The sequence below is a fragment of the Cebus imitator genome, unplaced genomic scaffold (genome assembly GCF_001604975.1).
Source record: "Cebus imitator isolate Cc_AM_T3 unplaced genomic scaffold, Cebus_imitator-1.0 Scaffold292, whole genome shotgun sequence".
Taxonomy (NCBI): domain Eukaryota; kingdom Metazoa; phylum Chordata; class Mammalia; order Primates; family Cebidae; genus Cebus; species Cebus imitator.
In genome coordinates, this window is record NW_016107607.1 from 2,433,875 (window position 1) to 2,457,139 (window position 23,265).

At 37.4% G+C, this 23,265-nt stretch overlaps 2 protein-coding genes across 2 annotated transcripts in view; one reads left to right on the forward strand and one right to left on the reverse strand.

The window, feature by feature from the left end:
* Positions 1–23,265, forward strand: part of TRPC5 (transient receptor potential cation channel subfamily C member 5) — a 292,767-nt gene that overhangs the window by 265,480 nt on the left and 4,022 nt on the right. The window contains exons 10-12 of the mRNA XM_017502147.2: positions 19,399–19,602; positions 20,561–20,602; positions 22,759–22,848. Coding sequence (XP_017357636.1) covers positions 19,399–19,602; positions 20,561–20,602; positions 22,759–22,848 — 336 coding nt within the window. The remainder of the gene's footprint in view (positions 1–19,398; positions 19,603–20,560; positions 20,603–22,758; positions 22,849–23,265) is intronic.
* ALG13 (ALG13 UDP-N-acetylglucosaminyltransferase subunit) overlaps positions 2,780–23,265 on the reverse strand; it is a 114,818-nt gene continuing 94,332 nt past the window's right edge. Inside the window, exon 23 of the mRNA XM_037729087.1 lies at positions 2,780–2,864. Within this exon, the coding sequence (XP_037585015.1) occupies positions 2,842–2,864 (23 nt within the window). The 3' untranslated portion in view covers positions 2,780–2,841. The remainder of the gene's footprint in view (positions 2,865–23,265) is intronic.

The window sequence follows — 23,265 nt, forward strand, 5'->3', positions numbered from 1 at the left end:
CATTCTGGCTTTTGGCAATTTCTGCCTTTTTGCACTGGTTCCTTCCCATCTTCGTGGATTTATCTACCTTTGGTCTTTGAAGTTGGTGACTTTTGGATGTGGTTTCTGAGTGGATGTCCTTTCTGTTGATGTTGAAGCGATTTCTGTTTGTTAGTTTTCCTTCTAACAGTCAGGCCCCTCTGCTGCAGGTCTGCTGGAGTTTGCTGGAGGTCCACCTGCTGGCCTGGAAGTCACCCACGGGGCTGCAGAACAGAAAGACTGCTGCCTGTTCCTTCCTCTGGTAGCTTTGTCCCAAAAGGTTACCTGCCAGATGTCAGCCAGAGCGCTCCTGTATGATGTGTCTCCTAGTCAGGATGCACAGGGGTCAGGAAGCCACTTTAGGAGGCAGCCTGTCCCTTAACAGAGCTCCAGCACTGTTCTGGGAGATCCGTTCTCCCGTCAGGGCTGTTGGGCATGGATGTTTAAGTCTGCTGAAGCAGAACCCACAACCACCTCTTTTCCCAGGTGCTCTGTTCCAGGAAGGTGGGGGCTTTGTAAGTCCCTGATGGGCTGCTGTCTTTTTTTTTTAGAGATGCCCTGCCCAGCAAGAAGGGAATCGGCTTGAGTCTGCCTGCAGAGGCCTTGTTGAGCTGCTGTGCTGGGCTCCACCCAGATGCTGTGCAAACTTCCCGGCAGCTTTGTTGACACAGGCAATGTTGAAACGGCCTACCCTAGCCTCAGCAATGGTGGGTGCCTTTCCACCCACAAAGCTTGAATGTCCCAGGTCAAGCTCAGACTATTATGCTGGATGAGAGAATTTCAAGCAAGTGGATCTTACTTTGCTGGTCTTCGTGGGAGTGGGACTTACCAAGCCAGCTTCCTGGCTTCAGCCCCGTTTTTCAGGGGAATGAGCGATTCTGTCTCAATGGTGTTCCAGCTGCCACTAGACTAAAATAGCCACCCAGTTTTGTACTAGAAACCTGGGCAGTGGCATTATAGGTGCCGGAGGGAATCTCCTGGTCTGTGGGTAGTGTAGACTGTGGGAAAAGTGCAGTATCTGAGCCGGAGTGCCAGAGTGTCCAGAAAAGTCCCTAATGGCTTCCCTTGGCTGGGAAAGAGAGTTCTCTGGCCCCTTGTGCATCCCAGGTAAGGTGATGCCCCACCCTGCTTCGGCTTGCCCACCTTGGGCTGTTCCTACTGTCTAACCAGTCCCAATGAGATGAACCTGGTACCTCAGTTGGAAACGTGGAGATCACTTGTCTTCTGGTGCCCTGTCAATGGGAACTGTAGACCAGAGCTGTTCCTATTCAGCCATCTTGGTGGAAGTCATATATATGTATTTTCAGAGTCTCACTCTGTCTCCCAGGCTGGAGTGCAGTGGTGTGATCTTGGTTCACTGCAACCTCCACCTCCCTAGTTCAAGCAATTTGCCTGCCTCAGCCTCCCAAGTAGCTGGGATTACAGGTGTCTGCCACCACACCTGGCTAATTTTTGTATATTTAGTAGAGATGTGGTTTCACCATGTTGGTCAGGTGAAACTCTGACTCAAGTGATCCGCCCTCCTCAGCCTCCTAAAGTGCTGGGATTACAGGCATCAGACACCACACCTGGCCTAAATATATCTAGATTAGCAGGTAGAAACCCCGAATTAGTGTTTCTGAAAATGGTCAGCAACTGCCTACATCAAAATTACCCAAAGAAGATTCTTGGGCCTCCCAACCCCAGAGCATCATACACTGCAGATAGTGTAACTGCAGTGGAACCCAGGAATCTGCATTTTGGCAAGCACCCTAGGTCAGTATGATATCCACTGAGGTTTGAGAACTACTGATGTAAACAAATTCTAATATGTTCATCTGGTTTCAAAGGCATGCTTAACCTCTATATTCTTCTTGACTTTTCATATCGTAGCCTCTTTCTGAGGAGTTCCTTCCCTCCATCTCTGCCCAGAGATATCTTGCTTATGTCTCAAGGCCCAGCTCAAATATAACCTGTTTTGTAATGTCTTCTCTACTTTCTGTTTCTCACCTACAAACAGCTTGGATCTCTCTTGAAGCAATGAGACAGAATATTGGCTTGATTTCAGTAGTGGAGTGTGAGAGGAATTGGGAACATGAGGATGGGAGGGCTGGAATGGAGCTGGAGCATGAGTTCTGAGGTTTGCCCTGAAGTGTAGCACCTGAGTTTGCACACTGAAACTGAGGTGGTTAAAAAGGAGGGAAGCTGAGTACTAGTAAGAAAGTAACATACACCAAGTCCTCAAATGGTCAGAGCAGTAACTACAACCACCTAGAAACCATAATTGGGAAGGGGATTAGCAGCCCTTTCATGCCTGAGGATAGGAGTAGGAGATAAACAGAATGGCTTTCCACTAGACCACTGCACACGGTGAGCAGGGAGAAGGACCTGTTTGTAACACCCACTGAGGGGGCTCTTGCAGTTTGGGAAAGGTTAAAGGGGCTATTGGGAAGCATCAGTACTAGGATATAAGGGAGTCTTGGGGGCAGTGGATGGGCAGTGAATAACAACTGGAGGGACAGCTCTCTTTTTGGCCCTGACACTTTGCAGCTGAGTTTGTAAACTTGAATTGAAGTTGCTACAAGGGCTCTAGACTAGCTACACCAATCTCAAAGTAATTCCCAGCAGGCCCTAGAATGAATAGAACAGTAAATTCTAACCACCTAGAAGCCTTAGAGAGTAGATGAGGATTGTAGACTATTTTGTGGCAGGGAATTGATTCCTCACTAGACTACATTGCATGCATGTAATAGGTTAGAGGGGAGGGCATTGAGGGATGTGGGAATACTTACTGAGGAATATTTCTCTGCTGCAGGGTCTCCACAAGGTTGAGGGAGGCTTCAACTACTTCCGTATTTTGCAGATTCCTGTATATTTTTTAAACAAGTTGAAAAAATGAAATTAAAAATTATAATATTTTCAAAATGCTTACATATTTTTAAAATTACATTTATAGCCCCACAGTAAAACTGCAATACAATGTATAACTTCTGGTGCGGTCCACAAATCTGCATTTTTACCAAATGCCCCATATGATTTTGATACACACCACCACTTGAGAAGCATGCCCTGAGTTCTACTAAGAGAGTAAAGCAATCCAGGTGAGGCAGACTTCCCTTGTCATGGAAAATGAATCCTTTTGCTTCTCTTTGGGAAAAATATGTCTCAGCTATTTGTTACTTTCCCATCAAAGTGAAGCAAAGCTGGTCTTATACTCAAATAAAGTAGGCAACTATCAGTTAAAGTGAAGCCTCGCAATGTGTCTCCCTGCCCAAAATATCTCTCCAGCCAGCCTGCCCCTATGGCCTAAGATTCCTAGGAGCAGCCTTTCTCCTTAAGAGTTATTATTAGCTCTACTTTTGCTGTGATTGTGCCTGCTACTCTCCCTGCATATTAGGTTATAAAGTTTTCCAATTTGCTAAGCAAGATAGTTGTTTGCAGGAAATCTGAAAGAATACATAAGACTGTCAAAAACTGTTAAGAAATTGGCTTTGTAGTTTGACTGCAAGGAACATAACTATGAGCTTGGATTTGTCGAGAAATGTAAAACTGAACAGATGTGTTCATTTAACCTCTAGCTATGGCCATGTGCTCAGAATCTGGGCAAGTTAACAACATTTGAGGGTGTGCTCTATGATTAGAGTATATACACTCAGACTGTGAAAGGAGCGGAAACCAATAAAAACCTTGGCCTGCTCTACAGAAGCTGACAAACTTGAAAGCCAATGCAGGGCACACACATGAATTGGAACACATCTGTAAGGCTATGTGTCATTAGGTGCACATTATAGCTGCACAGAAGTCCTAAACACTGGAAAGTTGAGAAAAGGCAGGACCACTCTCTATGATTGTGTAGTTTGTCTCTTACACAAAACCACCCAGCCAGGAGCTGTTCTGGGAAAACATTCCAAAGTCATAGTTGGGTAGAGAGGGTAGGACAGAGAGTAGAAAAGGGCATCACTACCAAACACTGAAAATAAACAAGGGAACAGCCAATGTCCTATTTGTCTATCAGATAAAGTAAAAGACTAGTCTCAGGAAGAACAATGAAAATTTCTTGGGGATGATATCTTTTGGAAAGTTTTAGATAAGCATGATTACAAAAGCACATCCATAATGTTATAATTCAATTTAAACCAAGGGTTATGAATAAAACAGATTTCTATATACCAAATGATTTTGTCATCCATATTGTTCCCTGCTATAATCCCAACACCTAGAATCTGGTAGGCAATCAACACATATTTTTGAATGAATTAATGTATGAATGCTTACCTTACTCATCAATTAACAGCTCACCATATTTAACGAATCCTTCCAGGTGAGCCATACTTGCTGATCTTTAGGATTCAGATAATACCTCTAAACTCTAATTGTATTCTGTGTGGTATTCCCATCACAACCACTGGACAATCATTTCTTCATACGCAAAACTAAACAGAACACTTGCAATGTGGTGGTTTCTCAACACAGGAATCAAAAAATAAATGGATAGTTAGATAATGAATTGATATATGATAAATGAATGGAAAAAGACTTGAGTATTTGCAATAATTTATCTGCTAGATTATTACATAGTAATTCCCAATATGAGGTCACGTGAGCACCAGAGGAATGGAATGGGAGCAATTGAGGTCCTTGAGCTCTTTTCAAAATGCTTAACTAAAGTCATATCCTCAGATCAGTGAAGTGGATGCAATGAGGGAAACCAGAAAGCATTCTAAGTGCAAAAAAAATGCCTATGGTTTATAACTTGGCCCATTGTATGTTTCCATTTTTTGTCAAAAATCAAGTATTTTTCCCTCAAAACCTTTAGAAAAAAATTTTAAGGACATACCTGCTTATTAAAATACATACAAACAAAAAACTAAACTCACCTAGGGATTAAAAAAACAAAAAAAACACCAGAATTTCCAGATACCAAAACATCTACTGAATTAAAAAATGGCTGAATACCCATAGGAGTTGAATCATCATTCTCCCTTTTTGAACATGTCCACAGATGGAAATCTGTGTTTGAAAATCTGACTCAGTTCATTTTAGGAAATACTGATTGAATATCTACTTCATTTCAAGAGCTGTGGTAGCAAAACATAAATGTATTTCCAAGGATGAGAGATTGCTATTCTGGACCATCAAAGGGTAAAATGAGAACTCAAGGTTTGTTCCTGGTATTATAGGTTCAGAAGTATAGAGGAAGGAATCAAGAATTATATGGCTCTTACTACATACCAGGGAGTAGCCTAGGAATTTTATATTGACTTTTACAACCATTCAGCTTGGTAGGTATTTCCCCCCATTTTTACTGTTGAGAAAACTGACTCAAAGACTTGAATTTACTGGTCTAAGATCACATAGCTAGTAAGTAGAAGAGCAGTATTCCAAATAGTTCTGTGTTGTCTGACCCCCAAAACCTCTGCTCTTTCAACAGCAGCATGCTCTTTCTCAATATTTCATACTGCTCTTACCTCCTATCCTTCTCTGCATCCTAATTTCCCTAAAGAAACACTGCATCCCATGGCAGGATTTCAGGACAGCGATAATTATTATAGCCATAACTGTGTGTGTGTATGAATGCACATGCACACACACATTATACATAAAATTTATATATTGAAATTGTCTTAGTTCAGGTTCTCATCAAAAGCATTCAAACATTTTGCTGGCATATCCTCTTAATGAATTTGGAGAAACAAAATCTATATACAGTATCTCCTTATATAGTTTTGGATTGATGTCCAAATATGTCATCATAAGTTTCAACAGTTGCAAAGGATGTAATTTCTGGAATACGGTAGACATTGACATTTAAAATAAAACTATGTAATTACTCATTTAAATGCATCCAATGTAATCTGAATACTATAGCAACTTCTTACTCATACTCATAGGTTAAGAAAATAAATGGCTTAAGTCTTCTTCAGGGGAAGAAAGTTTACATCATTCCTTTGTCTCCTTGAATTCTCATTTCCATTCCACATCCCCATAAAATTTTATTGTAATGTTATATAATTTTTGCATTTAAGAATTTTATTTTTCATTACTTTGTCATATTTCTTCATAACAAAGCATAAATTGAAATTTAATTCCACTCATAGGTATATACTCAAGAGGACTAAGAACATATACTTCCATAAAAACTTGTACACAAATACTCATAACAGCATTATTCAAAATACAATAGCAAAGAGTGGAAACAACCTGAATGACCATCAACTGATTAGTGGATAAACAAGATGTCTATACAAGGAAATATTATTCAGCCATAAAGAAAACAAAGTACTGACATGTTACAACATGGGTGAACCATGAAATCATTATGCTAGGTGTAAGAATACACACAAAAGGGAACAATATTTTTAGGATTCCATTTATATGAAATGTTCAAAACAGATAAATCAATAGAGATGAAAGTAGATTGATTAGTGGTTGATAGAAACAAGAAAGGGTGGCAAGATGGGAGTGCTGGAATGTAACTGCCAATAAATTTTTTTTTGGAGTGATGAGGATGTTTTAAAACTAGATAGTAGTGATGGTGCTGAACTCTGTGAATATATAGCTGACCCTTGAACAATGCATATAGGTTAGGGGTGCTGATCCTTTGTGCAGTCAATAATCTGCTTGTAACTTTTGATTTCCCCAAAACTTAACTACTAACAGCCTAATCCTGATGGGATGCCTTACTGATAACAGTCAATTAACGCATATATTGTATGTTATACATATTATATACTGTATTATTATTTTGAGACAGAGTCTCACTCTGTTACCCAGGCTGGAGTGCAATGGCACGATCTCAGCTCACTGCAACCTCCGCCTCCCGGGTTCAAGCAATTCTTCTGCCTCACCTCCCGAGTAGCTGGGACTACAGGCATGCATCACGCCCAGCTAATTTTTGTATTTTTAGTAGAGACAGGGTGTCACCATCTTGGCCAGGCTGGCCTCAAACTCCTGACCTCATGATCCACCTGCCTCAGCCTCCCAAACTGCTGGGATTACAGGTGTGATATATACTGTATTCTTATGATGAGGTAAGCTAGACAAAAGAAAATGTTATTAAGAAAATCATAGCTGTCCAGTCTATCATTGATAGGCATTTGGGTTGCTTCCAGGTCTTTGCTATTGTACACAGGGCTGCAATGAACATACATGTGCATGTGTCTTTATAGTAGAATGATTTATAGTTCTTTGGGTATATACCCCGTCATGGGATTGCTGGGTCAATGAAAATGTGGTACATATACACCATGGAACACTGTGCAGCCATAAAAAACGATGAGCTCGTGTCCTTTGTAGGGACTTGGATGAATCTGGAAATCATCATTCTCAGCAAACTCAGAACAGAGAGCCAAACACCATATGTTCTCACTCATAGGTGAATGTTGAACAACGAGAAGACGTGGACTCAGGGAGAGGAGCATCGCACATTGGGGGCAGTTGGGGGGTGTAGGGGAGAGACAGTGTGGGGTGGGGAGGGAGGGGAAGGTGGGGAGGGATAACATGGGGAGAAATGCCAGATATAGTATGCACCTAAAGTAAAATAAATAAATTTTAAAAAGAAACAAAATAGAGGCTTCATCTAGAAAAGCTAACATATCCTCAGCTGCTTTCAACATTATAATATATTCATAAGGTAAATACTCACTAGCAAACACATAACAAATTACATGGCATGAGGGTGGGGACCAAATTCATAATAAAGAGAAATGGACCAAACCAACCATGAGACACAAAGTGGAAATCAAAGAAGAAAACAAATATGTAAAATAAACAATATTAAAAGTTAAAAAAAAAAAAAAGAAAGAAAATCATGGCTGGGTGCAGTGGCTCACGCCTGTAATCCCAGCACTTTGGGAGGCTGAGGTGGTAGGATAACCTGAGGTCGGGAGTTCAAGACCAGCCTGACCAACATGGAAAAACCCTGTCTCTACTAAAAATGCAAAATTAACCAGATATGGTGGTGCATGCCTGTAATCCCAGCTACTCAGGAGGCTGAGGCAGGAGAATTGCTTGAACCCAAGACGCAGAGGTTACAGTGAGCCAAGATCACACCATTGCACTCCAGCCTGGGCAACAAGAGTGAAACTCCATCTCAAAAAAAAAAAAATCATAAGGAAGAAAAATATATTTGCTATTCAATAAGTGAAAGGGAATCATCATGAGGGTCTTCATCCTTATCATCTTCACACTGAGTACGCTGAAGAGGAAGGGAAAGTGGAGGAGCTGATATTGTTGTTTTAGGGGTAGCAGAGACAGAAGAGGTGGAAGAGGCAGAAGAGACAGGTACACTCATTGTGACATTTATTTTTCATTTCTGTAAAAATTATCTATATAGTACCAATCTTTGCACCATTTGCTTTGGTTTTCAAGCCCATATCATAGAAGGGTCCCTGTCATAAAAAAAGTCAAAAGCAGTCTTGAATAATCAGAATTGCCTAATGTTAATTTGTTTTCTGGCACTGCTTCTTCATCTTCTTTCTCATTGTCTGGCACTGGTTCAGAAGCACTCATCTCCATCAAGTCATCTTCTGTTAATTCTTCTGCTGTCGTATCTGTTAGCTCTTGAATTTCTCCAAGATTCGTATCTTGAAACCCTACACTTTTCACCTTTTTGTTTTTTTCCATATCCACAATTTCATTCATGATTTCCCTGATTGCCTCTGTCATAAATCCTGTGAATTCATGCATAGTATCTGGGTACAGTTTTCTCCAGCAGGAATTTACCATTTTGGGCGTTGATGGGTTTTATGGGTTTTTCTATAACAAATGTGGCATCCTCAATGGTGTAATCCTTCCCGACTTTTCATAATGTTCTCTTTATTGAGGTTTTCTTCCATGGCATTGACATCCTTTCCACAGAGTACCATATGAAAAGAGCCTTAAAAGTCTTTACGGCCCCCTGACTTAGAAGCTGGATTCAAGGTGCATTTTCGGTCCAGTAGACCACTTTGATGCCTTTGGTGTTAAACTCATAGCATTCTGAGTGGCCAGGGGCATTGTCCAACATCAAAAGATCTTTTAAAAGGCAGTCCTTTATTAGCAAAGTACTTCCTGACTTCAGGGAGAAAGCATTGATGGAACCAATCCAGAAAAAGGGTTCTCATTGTCCAGGCCTTCTTGTACAAATGAAAGACTAGCAGCTGGGTTTTATCTTTTTCCTTCAGGGCTAAGGGGTTAGAAGTTTTATAGGTAAGGGCAGTCTCAATCATAAGCCCAATTGCATTTGCACAAAATATTAGAGTTAGCCCATATCTTCCTGCCTTTAATCCTGGGGTCTGCTTCTCTTCCTTACTAATAATTATCCCTTGTGGCATTTCCCCCCCAAGAATAGGACACTTTCATCTGCATTAAAAAACCTGTTCAGGCATATATCCTTTCTCTTTAAGAAGAGTCTGCGAACTCATCTGCTGCCTCTTCATCGGAAGAAGCTGCTTCTCCTGTTATCTTGACATTCTTAATGCTAAACCTCTTTCTAAAATTATCAAACCATCTTTTGCTGGCATTAAATAATCCAGCTTTAGATCCCTCACCTTCCTTTTGCTTTGTCATATAATGACTTCAGTTTTTCTTGAATCATATTAGAATCTATAGGTATGCTTTCCTTATAGCAATCCTGCACCTACATAAAAAGTGCATTTTCAAAACTAGATATAAAGGTATTTTGCAAAAAGTGCAAAGTTTTTGCACCTGCTGGCATAGCTACAGTGACAAATTTCCTTTTCGTTTTTTACAGTGGTACTTATGTTGAATTCATTTATCTTGAAATAGTGGGCAACCACAGCTGCAGACCTCAATCTAGAGTACATTATCAAGAAATTCGACATTTTCTTGTAATGTCATGACATTTCTGTTTCTTGGGAGTACATCCAGCCTTGCTAGTGTACTTCATATTCCCCCCCGCCCGGTGTTATCCAAGGTTTACAGTATTGCACTAAATACAATAAAAATATATGAGAACCACAAGAGATCACCTTTTACTACAATATGCAATTTATTGCAGTAATTGTTTATGTGGAAATAAGTGGCACACAGTGTTTTAAATGGACACTCATGACACCTGAGCTCACCACAGTGGCAACAGGAGGTGGCTACAAAATTATTATAGTAGTATACTATGTATTACAGTTAATTTCATGCAGTTGTGATTTAATACTTCACCTTTACATTTCTTTACATTTCTTTTGATGCAAATGGTGCCATGTATGCTCTGTGTGTGCATACATTTTGATAAATTTTAACTTTTTATAATAATTGTGTCTGTTTTATGGTAGTAAATAATATAATAGACTAGTATCTACACATATTTTATGCATTCAGGATATATCTAATTTTTAAAATTTTTCAATATTTCTAGGCTATGTGGTTTTTCTGTGAGTTATTTTAAATTGTTGAACGTCTCCAAATAATTTTCCAATATATTTATTTTTTAGAAATCACATGAGTAGACTCACACACAGTTCACATGTTGTTCAATGGTCAACTGTATTAAAAACCCTTGAAATACATATTTTAAAGAATTAATTTTATGATGTATGTAATATATCTCAATAAAGCTGTTGCAAAAAAATAATAGAAGAAAACACAGTAGTAAATCTTCATGACCCCATATTAGGCAACAGTTTCTTAGATTAAGACAGCAAAAGTATATACAACAAAAGAGGAAATATGTAAATTGAGCTACATCAAAATAAAATAAGTATAATTACAAAAAAAGAGAAATGTTTAAATACAGTTATCAAAATATTTTTAAACACAAATTTGTGACATGGTAATATATGTGCTTCTTTATTAATTTATTAAATAACAAAATCTAGCAGTGGATCTAATAAGTACCTAATTTTAATCTAGAGGCTTGATTTTTATTTTAAACTTACTTCTCAAAGCCATTTAGTCCCTCCTAGAAAAGACAAAAGTATCTCCACTTCATTCATTAATAGCTGATTAGAATCTCTTATCCAGAAATAGGCAATGAAGATCTCAGAAATCAACAGAATCCTCTACTTCAGTGAATTTTAATCATTTAGGGATGTGCAGTTTCCTTTGAAAATATAATGAAAATCCAGAAAAATGCAAAACTTACAATATTTTGCATACAAATATAGTAGATCCACTGATTCCATTAACTTAATTCATAGAATCAAGTTTAAAAATCCCTGTTTCATTAAATGTCAATATTGGACTCAATCTGCTAATCTTTTAATATGACAGCTAAGCACTGCTACCTTGTAGAGCAAAAAGAAGGCTTTCATGGAATATCTGAAAGGCCAAAGCGAAAATTCTAGGATTTACTAATAGACTGAAGGTTCACTCAAAAACCACTGAAGGCCAACATTGTAAGACATAGCTCTCCTTTTAAAAATCTCATGTGCTAGTAAAGAAACAGATTTTTATTTTTTTAAAGTGGCAGTTGTTTAACAGCACAGCAGCCTAAGGCAACAAGGCCAGTTAGGGCTAACAAGAAGCTGATTAAAAAAATGTAAAGGAAAACATGGGTAACAAGATGTCCATAGGGGGCTCTGAAAACCTCCAACATAGTCCTAGAAGACTATGGACACATACAGGGCTCTATGCATGCCCAGAAACATCTGAGAAGGCCCTAATCTCTCCCCTCTGGCTAATCTTGAGCTTTGCACAAGCAGTAAGGAAAAGCCAAGGCAGAGTTTTAAACTGAAGGAGCATTGGAGTTGTGTCACAATACATGAGCACCTTAGCAAAGAGTGGGAGACTCACTGATTCAAGGCATTTGATAAAATCACTGTGCAATTATTAACTGAGCACTAGGCTGAGAATAGACTTCAATGGCTTTATAAGACAAAGAATACAGGCTTATCATAATCAGTCAAATAAAGTCACTCAAGAAACACCAATAAAAACAAAACCTGGTGGAAGGGGCTCAAATGTTCAGATTAATCACATTACATGTTTTAAAATGTCTAGCTTTATCAAAAAATACAAAACATATAAAAAAGCAAGAAAGTATAGCCAATATATAGGAAAAAATATACCAAGAGAAACTGTACTTGAGGAAGCCAAGATGTTGGATTTATTAGAAAACACTAAACCAGCTATTTTAAATGTTTTTTAAATATGACATATCCTATGTCAAAGAACTATAGGAATCCATGTCTAAAGAATTAAAGGAAACTATGAGAATAATTTTTCCACAATTAGAAAATATTAATAAAGTGATAGAGATGATTAAAAAAATCAAATTGAAATTCTGGATTTAAAAAGCACAATAACAGAATGAAAAAATCACTACAGAGGCTCAATAGCAGATATAAACTGACACAGAGAATCAACAAACTGGAAGATGGGTCAATTAAGACTGCTAGGGTCGGGCGCAGTGACTCACGCCTGTAATCCCAACACTTTGGGAGGCCAAGGTGGGCAGATCATGAGGTCAGAAGTTGGAGACCAGCCTGACCAACATGGTGAAACCCCGTCTCTATTAAAAATACAAAAATGAGCCAGGCATGGTGTTATGTGCCTGTAATCCCAGCTACTCAGGAGGCTGAGGCAAGAGAATTGCTTGAACCCAGGAGGTGGAGGTTGCAGTGAGTCAAGATGGCACCACTGCACTCCAGCCTGAGTGACAGAGCGAGACTCTGCCTCAAAAGAAAAAAAAAAAAAAAAAAAAAAGACTTCTACTTTAGGGAACAGAAAGAAAAAAGGATGAAGAAAATTGAACAGAGCCTCAAAGACTTGTGGAACATCAGATGTACCAACATACACATAATGGAAATCCCAGCAGGAAAGGATAAATGGGAAGAAAGAATATTTGAAAAATAAAAACTTACCAAATTTGATGAAAAAAAATTAATCTATACATCTATGAGCTCAAATAACCCCTAGCAGGATAAATACAAAGATATTTACATCATAGTCAAACTGACAAAGTGAAAGACAAATAACGAATCTTGAAAGCAACAAGAGAAAAATTATTACATCATGTACAGGGGATCTTCAATGTGACAATAACTAATTTTTTTTTAAATCAGAAACCATAGGCACTAGAAGTCATTGTGATGACATATAGAAAATATTTAAAGCAAAAACTACCAATCAAACAAAACTACCCATAAATAACCAAATGAGATTTATCTGTGGAGTACAAAGTACCTATCACATTAACAGGTAGAACAAGAAAAACCCATTAACATATCAATTGATGTAGAAAAAGCATTTGACAAACTTCAACATAAATTTGTGATTTTTTTTAAATAAAAAAATATCTTAATACACTAGGAATAGAATGTAACTTCCACATCCTGATAAAAGGAATCCACAAAAACCTACAGTTAACATTAAACTTAGTGGTGAAAGACTGAAGGCTTTTTGTCTAAAATCAGTAATAAAGATAGTATATCCACTCTCACTACTTCTAGCCTATGTTACGCAGACAATTCTAGACAATGAGATAAGAAAAAAATCATTAAGGATATACACATTGGAAAGAAAGAAGGAAAACTGTCTTTGTTTGGAAACAGTATGATCTTATATAAAGAGAGTCCCTAAAGAATCCACCAAAAACACTTTCTAGAACAAAAAATTAGCTTAACAAGGCCACAGAATACAAGGTCAACATATAAATCTCAATGTATACTAGCAAGAAATCACTGGAAACTGAAATTTTAAAAGACAGTACCTGCTATTATCTGAAATAAACTAGTCCCATTGAAAATCGCTGCAAAGAAAATGAAATACTTAGCTATAAGCTTAATAAAACATGCACAGGACCTATACATTGAAAACTATAAAGCACAATTTAAAAAAATACTATACTGTATTTGGGGACTAGTAGACTCAACAGAATAAAGGTATTAATCTTAACAAAGAAAATTAAAGTGGAAGGAATTGTGTTACCTAATTTCAACAGTTACTATATAGCTACAGTCATCAAGACAGTGTGGTATGATGCAGAGATGGACATAATGTAACACAACAGAGAATTCAGACATAGACTCTCACAAACATCCCAACTGATTTTTTCTTTTGCATTTAAATAAATAAGTCTCACTAAGATATAATTCATATACAATAAAATTTACCCTTTTAAATTGTATTATTCAGTGGTTTTTAGTATATTTGAATATATGTGCAGCCATTATTACTGTCTAATGCCAGAGCATTTCTCATTGAAAAATGATGCCCCATGCACCCTAACAACCACTAATGTACTTTCTGTTTCTATGGATTTATCTATTCTAACCATTTCATAGAAATGAAATCATAGAATACAGCCTTTTGTGATTGACTGGCTACTTCTACTTAGCATAATGTTTTCAAGGTTCTTCCATGTTGTAGCATTTATCAGTACTTCATTCCTTTTTAATGCCAGATTATATTTCATTGTATGAATGTGCCACATTTTGTTCATCCATTTATCGCTTGATGGACATTTGGGTTATTTTCATTCTAAAGTTATTATAAAAATGCTGCTATAAAAATTTGTATACAAGTTTTTGAGTGGAGACACGTTTTAAATGATCTTGGGTATGTACCTAGGAGTGGATTTGCTGGGTCATATGGTAGCTCTATGTTTAACCATTTGAGTAACCTATCATACTGCTTTCCAAAGTGGCTATACCATTTTACACACACACGAGTAATATATGAGGGGACCAATTTTTCTATATCCTCACAAACAGTTGCTATTATCTGTCTTTTCTTATAATAGTCATCCTAATGGGTATAAGGTGGTATCTCATTGTGGTTTTAATTTGAATTTTCCTAATGACTAATGATGTTGAGAATATTTTCAGGGGCTTGCTGGCCATTTGTATATCTTCTTTGGAGAAATGTCTACTCATATGCTTTTCTCATTTTTACATTGATTTGTCTTTTAATTGTTGAGTTGTAATTATTCTTTATACACAATTATACATGTTCCTTATCAGATATATGATATTAAATTATTTTATCACATTCTATGAGTTATCTTTTCATTTTCTTGATGCCGTTTTTTGAAGTAAAAAAGGTTTTAATTTTGGTTAAGTCAAATTTATCTGTTTTCTTTTGACACTTAGTTTTCGGTGTCATATCTGAGAAATTGTTGTTTTATACAAGGTCACAAAAATTTACTCCTAAGCTTTCCTATTAGAGTTTTATAGTTTTTATCTATTAAGTATAAGCCAATCATCCATTTTGATTTAAGCTCTGTATGTGGTATAAGTGAAGTGTTTAACTGTGCTCTTTTGAATGTGGATATCTAGTAGTCCAGCATGCCCCAAGTGATGTTCGGCAAAGGGGCAAAAGCAGTTCAATGGAGAAATGAGAGCTGTTCTAACAAATGGTATCAGAGCAATTGTTCACTCATATTTTTAAAAAGATCATGCAGAATGGGCAAAAACTGGAAGCATTCCCTTTGAAATCTGGCACTAGACAAGGATGCCCTCTCTCACCACTCTTATTCAATATAGTATTGGAAGTTCTAGCCAGAGCAATCAGGTAAGAAAAAGAAATAAAGGGTATTCAATTAGGAAAGGAGGAAGTCAAATTGTCTCTATTTGCAGATGACATGATTGTAGATTTAGAAGACCACATTGTTTCAGCCCAAAATCTCCTGAAACTGATAAGCAACTTCAGGAAAGTCTCAGGATACAAAATCAATGTGCAGAAATCACAAGCATTCCTATATACCAATAACAGACTAACAGAGAGCCAAATCAAGAGCAAACTGCCATTCACAATTGCTACTAAGAGAATAAAATACCTAGGAATACAACTAACAAAGGATGTAAAGGACCTCTTCAAGAAGAACTACAAACCACTGCTCAAGGAAATAAGAGAGGACACAAACAGATGGAAAAACATTCCATGATGATGGTTAGGAAGAATCAATATCGTGAAAATGGCCATACTGCCCATAGAAATTTACAGATTCAACACTATCCCCATCAAGCTACCGATGACCCTCTTCACAGAACTGGAAAAAACCACCTTAAACTTCACATGGAACCAAAAGAGAGCCTGCATAGCCAAGACAATCCTAAGCAAAAAGAACAAAGCGGGAGGCATCACGCTACCTGACTTCAAACTATACTACAAGGCTACAGTAATCAAAACAGCATGGTACTGGTACCAAAACAGAGATATAGACCAGTGGAACAGAACAGAGGCGTCAGAGGCAATGCCACACATTTACAACCATCTGATCTTTGACAAATCTGACAAAAACAAGCAACGGGGAAAGGATTCCCTGTTTAATAAATGGTGTTGGGAAAACTGGCTAGCCATGTGCAGAAAACAGAAACTGGACCCGTTTCTGATACCTTACACTAAAATTAACTCCAGATGGATTAAAGACTTAAACGTAAGACCTAACACCATAAAAACCCTAGAAGAAAACCTAGGAAAAACTATTCAGGACATAGGCACAGGCAAGGACTTCATGACTAAAACACCAAAAGCATTGGCAACAAAAGCCAAAATAGACAAATGGGATCTAATTAAACTCCAGAATTTCTATACAGCAGAAGAAACAATCATTAGAGTGAACTGGCAACCAACAGAATGGGAAAAAATTTTTGCAATCTTCCCATCTGACAAAGGGCTAATATCCAGAATCTACAAAGAACTAAAACAGATTTACAAGTAAAAAACAGACAAACCCATTCAAAAGTGGGCAAAGGAAATGAACAGACAGTTTTCAAAAGAAGACATATATGAGGCCAACAAATATGTGAAAAAATGCTCATCATCACTGGTCATTAGAAAAATGTAAATCAAAACTACATTGAGATACCATCTCATGCCAGTTAGAATAGTGATCATTAAAAAATCTGGAGACAACAGATGTTTGGAGAGGATGTGGAGAAATAGGAACACTTTTATACTATTGGTGGGAGTGTAAATTAGTTCAATGATTGTGGAAGGCAGTGTGACAATTCCTCAAGAACCTAGAAATAGAAATTCCACTTGACCCAGCAATCCCATTAGTGGGTATATACCCAAAGGATTATAAATCATTCTATTATAAAGACACATGCATATGTATGTTTATTGCGGCACTGTTTACAATAGCAAAGACCTGGAACCAACCCAAATGCTCATCGATGGTAGACTGGACAAGGAAAATGTGGCACACATACACCATGGAATACTATGCAGCCATAAGAAATGATGAGTTCGTGTCCTTTGTAGGGACATGTATGAATCTGGAAACCATCATTCTCAGCCAACTGACACAAGAACAGAAAATCAAACAACACATGTTCTCACTCATAGGCAGGTGTTGAACAATGAGAACACATGGACACAGGGAGGGGAGCATCACACCCTGGGGTCTGTTGGGGAGGGGCTAGGCGAGGGACAGCATGGGGTGGGGAGGGTGGAGAGGGATAACATGGAGAGAAATGTCAGATATAGGTGATGGGGGATGGAGGCAGCAAACCACATTGCCATGTATGTACCTATGCAGCAATCCTGCATGATCTGCACATGTACCCTAGAACCTAAAATACAATTAAAAAAAAAAAAAGAATCTCAACATAAATCTCTTCCATTATAGAAGAATCAACTCAAAATGGATCACAGAACTAAGGGCATATCTTACAACTCCAAAAGTTGTGGAGGAAACATAAGAGAACACTGTCATCACCTTGGGTTAGCTGAAGATTTTGTAGACATGACACAAAAAGCACAATCTATTAAAAAAAGATAGTTTTATAAACATGATAATTTTGACGATCTCAAAAGTAAAATTTTGCTCTAGTAAAGACATCATTAAGAGAATGAAAAGACAAGATACGGACTGAAATAAAATATTTCGAGTCACAGATTTAACAAAGAGATGGTATCTAGAATATCTATCCATCTATGTGTGTGTATGTGTGTGTGTGTGTGTGTGTGTGTGTGTGTGTGTGTGTGTTTCTATGTGTGTGCATGTATGTGTATGTGTGTCTATGTGTATGTGTGTTATATGTGCATGTGTGTGTGTACAGATAGACATATAGATATAAATGCGCCAAGGATCCAAAGAACACTGCATCACAGAAGATATACAGATGGTAAATAAGCATGTTAAAAGATGCTCAACATCATTAGCCATTTGGGAAATGCAAATTATAACCATAATGAGATCCCACTACATACCTGTTAGAATGAGTAAACTTTAAAAACCTGACAAGCACTAAAAAATATATAGAGCAATTAGCGAAAATGTAAGACAGTATAGCCACTCTGGAAAAACAGTTTGGCAGTTTATTATAAAGTTTAACACACACTTAACACACGATTCAGCAATACCACTCCCAGGTATTTAAGTTAGAAAAATTAAACCTGTGTTTAGACAAAAACCTGTACATGAATGGTCATAGCAGCTTTATTCATAATTGCTATAAACTGGAAATAACCCAAATGTTCTTCAGTGGGTAAACAAATAAACCATTGTACATCCATATAATAGAAAACTACTCAGCAATATGATTGAATGGGCTATTGATACATATGAAAACACAGATGAATCTCAAAGGTGTTATGCTGAGTAAAATAAGCCAGTCTTAAAAAGTTACCTACTATATGATTCCATTTATATGACATTTTGGAAAAGCTAAACTATAGGGACAGAAAACAGAGCAGCAGTTGTCAGAGGTTAGTTGGGAGAGTTACAAAGAGGTAAAAATAGGGAATTTTGGAGGGTGATAGAAATGTGTAACCTCATTGTAGTAGTGATTACATCAGTCAATACATCTCTTAAAAATCCTAGAAATGTACACTAGGGTGGGTGTGTGTGTGTGTTATGATAATATTGGTTGTTACATGGGTATATATACTTGTCAAAACTCATCAAACACTTTAAGTGGTTGAATCTTATTCTTTGTAAATTATGCCTCAATAAAGTTGAAGTTTTTTAAAAAACAAAGCCTCCCACCATAATCGCACTCCTTAAAAATAACTACTATTGACAGTTTAGTGTGTACTTGTCTACAACATGTAAGCATGTAATATAAAATATTTTTCGGTTGTATAAACTGGATCATTGTACATAATATATATTGTGCTTTATATTGTTTTATTCATTTAGAGGGCCTGAACAAATGCATATATATATAAATATGTTTATGGATCTACATTTTAGTATTTATATTTAATACCATTTTGTAGATGTAACACCATTTATTTAATCAGTTCTACTGTTGAATATTTAGGTTGCTGCCAGTTTTTTTGCTACTATTATCTGTGCGACAGTAAACAGCCCTGTACATACATATTTTTATAAGTATATATATTGGATATATTTCTAAGAGTAGGGTAACTGGGTGACAGGTTATGTATGATTTGAATTTATATAGCTATTGACATATTGCCCTCTATAGAAGCAACTAGAAAGTTTAGAATAAGAAGTGGGTATGTCGTACAGTTTCCCATCCCAAATCCTTGAACTTTTGTCTTTCATAGGATCATGCTGATATTGAGTGGAAGTTTGCAAGGACGAAGCTCTGGATGAGTTACTTTGATGAAGGTGGAACGTTGCCACCTCCTTTCAACATCATCCCAAGCCCCAAGTCATTTCTATACCTTGGTAACTGGTTCAACAACACCTTCTGCCCCAAAAGAGACCCTGACGGTAGACGGAGAAGGCGAAACTTGAGAAGCTTCACAGTAAGACTTTTTAAAATTATGAATCTTTTTATTTTTGAGACGGAGTCTTGCTCTGTCACCCAGGCTGGAGTGCAATGCCACAGTCTCAGCTCACTGTCAACCTCTGCCACCCAGATTCAAGCAATTCTCGTGTCTCAGCGTAGCTGGGGTTACAGGCATCTGCCACCATGCCTGGCTAATTTTTGTTTTTGTTTTCAGACGGACTCTGGCTCTGTCACCAGGCTGGAGTGCAGTGGTGCAATCTCGGCTCACTGCAACCTCTGCCTCTGGGTTCAAGTGATTCTCCTGCCTCAGCCTCCCAAGTAGCTGGGACTACAGGTGGGCACCACCATGCCCGGCTAATTTTTGTATTTTTAGTAGAGATGAGGTTTTGCCATGTTTGCCAGGCTGGTCTCAAACATCTGACCTCGCAATCCACCTGCCTCGGCCTCCTAAAGTGCTGGGATTACAGGTGTGAGTCACCACGCCTGGCCATTTTTTTTTGTATTTTTAGTAGAGACAGGTTTTCACCATGTTGGCCAGGCTGTTCTTGAACTCCTGACCTCAGGTGATCCGCCTGTCGTGGCCTCCCAAAGTGCTGAGATTACAGGCATGAGCCACCGTGCCCGGCCAAAATTATGAATCTTTTTATTTTTTTACATTGTTATTAAGTCCATGCTTTATTCAAATATCCTCACTTACAGTGAATTTTCTTGGCTGTTTCAAGATCCCATCCAGGATACTTCATGACATTTGGAATCTTTTTAAACAAAACAGTTTCTTCCCTTCTCTCCTTTGTGATACTCACTACTTTCAACATCATAAAGTAATTCCAACATACATTTGCTTTGGGGGTTTGTCAGGCAGGAGTTCCTGTATCATTCTCCAGTCCTAATATTTAGAAATAAATTCAGATGGGTAGGTGGATAGGGTGCTGAGAGACTACTGATGTAACATCTCTGTCTATTTTCAATTACAGGATCGCAATGCCGACAGCCTGATACAAAATCAACATTATCAGGTAAAACTTCCTCACAGGGATGAAGCACAATAGTTGTTGGTTGGTTCTGTGGAGGAGAAACAAACTCCACTCTGGCTGTGTCTGGACACGATCCCATTTGACTGGGATAGGAGGCTTGAAAAGGCTGTAATTTATCAAAGGCTGAAGTACCTCTTTTAAGTGGAATCACCTGCTTTATAATACTGTTCATGGCCCTTATGCACTCCCTCAGCTTGATCAGCAACAAGCTGTCTTTTTTGAAATTACATAAAATAGAATATGTGGTTGGTCAGTCAAATATATGAGTACCTACTGTACATCAAACACTATGCTAGATACTAGAAAAATGACTATGAACAAAAAAGATGCAATCTTTCTGCTCGTATGAAATTTATTATCTAGCAGGGATAAAATAACAAGTCATTAAAATTATAGTTAACTATTGAACAATAGAGGTTCGAATTGTATAGATCGACTTACAGGCAGATTTTTTCAACAAATGCAATAAAAATATAGTATTTGTGGGATGTGAAATCCACATATACAAAAGGGCAGACTTTTTGTATCTGCAGGTCCTGCAAGATGACTGCAGGACTTAAGTATGCATGGATTTTGGTACATGGGGCGGGGGCCCTGGGACCAATCCCCAGAGTATACCAAGGGAAGATCGTATTAAAATTAAGTGATTACAAGGATAAAAACTGCCATGAGGAAAAAGTACATAGGGCAATGGAAATATATAACTGTAGGAAACTAACCTCAATGAAGTAAAAGCTTATCTGAATGTCAGGAACTTAGATCTTGATAAATTACAACGTGACTTTAATCAAAGGAATAGAGAAGCACTTCAGCATTTTGTTAAAAAAAAAAAAAAAGTAATAAACCTAATAAACATTAGGGCACTCTTCTCACCAGCTAGAAAACAGCTGAGCATACAAATATCACATCTCTTAAGAGTAATCCTTGCAAATCACAAATAAGAGACAACCATCTTTCACTGTCCTGATGAAAAGAAACCCAAAGTAGAAAAATGTTCTACAGCATTTGTAGGAAATCCATCCTTATTTTATAGGTCACTTCTCCTAACTTTGTTCCCCTTAGGCCATAACTAACAAAGAGAAGCAGAAAATATTTTGTATGTAAGCCTTCTCTCCCTACTCCCATCTTCAAATGTTATTTTTACAATAATAAATCTTAAGCAAGATTCAGTGCCTTCATTTTCTGCTTAATAGCCCTCAAAAATAACAAAAAAAAGATTTCTGCACATCTCAGTGACTTCAAGTGCACATAGTAGCCGAAGCAATAAATATTGCATTGGCTACTATTACCATTGGCCTTGAAATCAGACTGAGGTAGAATGAAATCAGACTGAAATAGTAGATTATTCTACTGACGTGTCAAGTAGAATAATCTTGACACTTACTAGTTGTGTAACATTGGATGTGTCAGCCTCATTGAGCTTTGAATTCCTCATCTGTAACATTGAGAGAGTAATAAAACTTAACTTACAGAGTTGTGAAAATTGAGTGATGAGTATGTATAATATGTATATGTGCATATGTTGCATGACATGTTGCCATAAGTGGTAGCTATCATCATCACCATCACTAATACAAATTGTAGTGATCATGTGTAGACCATTCCCCTGGAGGCTAACTGCAAAGAGGACATTCCTGTAAATGAGAAGTGTAGATTGACTATGCAAAAAATATCTTCACTATGTAATTAGTGAACATTAAAATCAGCAGACTTAGTGACTCTGAAGAAGACTCTCTTAATTTTATAAAAGGAGAAAAAAAAAAAAACTCATTTTACTAGGAATGTTAACGTGTAATCTGTCCTAAAGGAAAAGAATGTTAACTGTATGACAATGCAAGGATTATTCCACTCTTATTATTCTATAAATGTGAATACATGTTTACCTTATGCTTGGGTAAAAAAATTTCCTTTAGGGTGAATTTGATTCTGCCACTGAATTCAGAGACATAATAGTTGTTTAGCTAATGGACTTAACTCATTTTTTAACAATAAAAGGCTGGATCCTATGAGGGTTTTCTACTGCAAAGAAGGTCTAAGCACATTTTATTTCCTATGTAAGTTTCTTATTTCCTGAAAGTCTGAGAAAAAACTGAATGCTTCATGGTTTTGTTTTTGTTTTTGTTTTTGTTTTATTCCAGGAAGTTATCAGGAATTTAGTCAAAAGATATGTGGCTGCTATGATAAGAAATTCCAAAACAAATGAGGGGCTAACAGAAGAAAATTTTAAGGTAATTTAATCATGAAGTGGTTTCTCATTTTACATATCATAAGCATCATTTAATCTTCACAGTGTGTGAGGTTTCTAGTGATAGAATTTCATCTGCTTACAATACAGCAAAGCCAATTACAATGCTGCTTATTCTCTTAGAATTGTCTCTCATCCAGTAGATGGAGATATTTTAGCAATGTATGTCACACCACAATCAGTGTTATGAATGAAAGAAATCCTCTGTATTCATTCTTTCAATATTCTGGGTGTTTCTCAGTGTGGACACTGAATGCTTTAAATGATATGGTAAGGATGCATGGTGGTGAGGGAATGAGAAGCAAAGGGAAGATGCCTGGAGACTTAAAGATCTTCTTTACTTAAAAAATGTAAGACTAAAAAATCTGTTATTAAATCTAAGGTCTTAAGAAACTCTACC